The following is a 2,886-nucleotide window of genomic DNA, read 5'->3' on the forward strand; positions in this document are numbered from 1 at the left end:
CCCTATAAAAAGGATCATCTTTAAGTCATTCAATACAACTTCAAAAGTGCAAAAAATATCAAAGTCTGAACAGAAGATTTTGATGACTAGAAGTTGTTTCTTAAAATCCTAAAAAATTGAAAAACTTAAATAAATTCCAAAGAATGTCACATCTTTTTGATACAATGGCTAAGACTACCCATAGCCCCCCTCAACACTTAAACAGAGGGATAATAAGCTTTAGTACACTTGAATTCAAGTTCTCCCAACCCAAATATAAAAAATAAAACCCAAACCCAAATTAATATTCTATAAATTTATAGTCACAACTTTATATAATTTAGTTATAATTTTAATGTATATTATATACATTAAAAACCTAAATCCTGCCTCATTTACCAATTCCCAAATCTGAAATTCCTATCCCAAAACCTAGCACCATTTACACCGCCATCAGCCCCTCCTCGACTGTCACCTACTACTGCAGGCCACACGACCACACCCGTCCAGCGTCCACCACCAGCAAGCAATTGAAAGCAAAGTAGCAAGGATAATGCGGCCATGGAAGGCAAGAATTGAAGACAAAGAAGAGAAGGAAAGGAAAGCAAGCTTTATCACGTAATAGAAGGTTTGAATGTTTAAAAGAGATTTCTCATGCAAGCTGGTTGGATGAATTAGGTTAATCTCTAATTTTTGGTTTATTTGAATCGATTTAGTGCACACCTTATTTTTTTTTTCACCTTATTTTTTCTTTCATGATCTTATTGATTCGACCATAAATTTTGTTTATGATATGTTTTAATGGAATAAAATTCTAATCTATTAGATGTGAATTGCTCTAATCTAAGCACAATTATTGTACAATTTTGTTAAAAAATGAAACTATAAATTTTGAAATAATTATGAATAAATTAATATTAGTCTGTTGATGTGAACAATTATTTTAAAACTTTTTATTTTTAATTTTAAAAAGTACACACGTTCTTTTATTTGAGTTATCATGTTACTTTCATTAAAATAGTACAATTAATTTTGTGTAAAATTTAAAATACACTTCACCTTTAAAAATAAAAAATGCATTGGACAGCACTAACTACATTCATTTATTAATTTAGTTCCTATAACTCTACTCCAATTCAAGAAATCACGTGGTGGACATAATAAAAAACTGATATTAAAAGCAAATAATTCTCCACACTAAGATCACATGGTTGAATTAAAAAAAGTTGATTGCGTAATTGTGAAAGAACTTACCTTTTCTCTCAAGCTATTTATAGATCCAATTTTTGTCAAAATACTTGCACTCATTTCTCCTTTCGTTTTTCCTTTATCAAAATGGCCTCCTTCAAAGAGATCATCTCAACACTCCCAAGAAGAAAAGGCTGGACTGACTCAAATAACGACCTTTTTTTGTATCGAGGCTTCTGGTGTTACTCGTTTTTCATTGAAGGAGTGATGTCGGCTCAACAAAATTTTCAATCTCAACCTTCCGATATCGTCATATGCAGTGCACCGAAAACTGGAACAACATGGTTAAAGTCCCTCACTTTCGCCATTGTCACAAGAACCACCTTCGATGATTCCACTAGCCCTTTACTTGCCAATCTATCACATGATTGTGTACCCTTTTTAGAGGTTGATTTAGCCCATTCTTCTACCAATCGAGACCCTAAAAATCCTTTGTTAGCCACACATGTCCCTTACTCTTCTTTACCAAGATCAATAATTGATTCCAGTTGTAAAATTGTCTACATTTGTAGGAACCCTAAGGATTCATTCGTTTCGTTTTATCACTTCATTGCTAGGCTCTCGGCATCCAAAGACATGAAGCCCGTTGCTTTAGAAGAGGCCTTTGAGCTTTATTGCCAAGGTGTAAGCAATTATGGACCTTATTGGGACCATGTTCTAGGGTTCTGGAAAGCAAGTTTGGACCGACCTGATAAGATTCTTTTCTTGAAATACGAAGAAATGATAGAAGATACTGTTTTATACGTTAAGAAATTAGCTGATTTCATCGGTTATCCTTTCTCTTCTGAAGAAATCAAAAAAGGGTCAGTCGACAAGATCGTAAGCATGTGTAGTTTTGAGAAATTAAGCAATTTGGAAGTGAATAAAAGTGGCAAACATCGTGAAGGAACTCCAGGGGTGATTGAAAACAAGATCTATTTCCGAAAAGGTAAGGTTGGGGATTGGGAGAATTATTTGACACCTGAAATGGCTGCTCAGTTGGACTCGATAACGTTACAGAAGCTAAATGGTTCAGGCTTAACTCTGTGATTGAATCATAAAGCAACCATAGGGTACATTGTCCCTTCTCTGCAATTTCGACATATTGTGTTTCTAAAAATAATTTGCGTATGCTTTTTGCAAGTAGCAACACTTCTCGTGTTGCTCATGTTAAGATCAATAAAAAGTATAGTTGGTTCAATTGAAATCGATTCAATTAATATAATTTGATTTAAGTGATTTGATTTTGTTAGTTTAATTTTTATGGATATACTACACCAACTGTCCTAAGCTTTGTATCAAAATTACATTTCGGTTACCCAACTTTTAAAATTTATATCATAGTCACTAACACTATCAAATTGTTACATTTTTGTCACTCGGCTGTTAACTTCTGTTGAAGAAGTAACGTTGCACCTTAATTCAGAAGGTTAATAGTTAATTTGGTACCTGAACTATAGTTAAAAAATTATTTTCATATTTAAAATTTTTTTTACAATAATTGTAAAAAAAGTAAAAAAAAAGTCTTAAAAATAAAATTCATATAAAAAACCAGTTGCAGCAAGAAACAACTAAGAATTTTGCTACTGTCTTTGCTCTCTCTCTCTCTCTCTTTTTTTTTTCTCTTTTTTCATGCAAGTCAACGTTGGCTCCGCTCTTCCCTAATCTTTAAAAATAATA

General features: G+C 32.7%; 1 protein-coding gene across 1 annotated transcript; it reads left to right on the top strand.

Moving 5' to 3' along the window:
- Positions 1 to 1,260: 1,260 nt before the first annotated feature.
- On the top strand, positions 1,261 to 2,413 carry LOC105786412 (flavonol sulfotransferase-like). Its single transcript, XM_012612824.2, has one exon. It carries the CDS (start codon positions 1,315 to 1,317, stop codon positions 2,254 to 2,256), a length of 942 nt encoding a protein of 313 aa, XP_012468278.1. The 5' UTR covers positions 1,261 to 1,314; the 3' UTR covers positions 2,257 to 2,413.
- Positions 2,414 to 2,886: the final 473 nt, after the last annotated feature.

Source organism: Gossypium raimondii, chromosome 1 (genome assembly GCF_025698545.1).
Source record: "Gossypium raimondii isolate GPD5lz chromosome 1, ASM2569854v1, whole genome shotgun sequence".
Lineage (NCBI taxonomy): Eukaryota > Viridiplantae > Streptophyta > Magnoliopsida > Malvales > Malvaceae > Gossypium > Gossypium raimondii.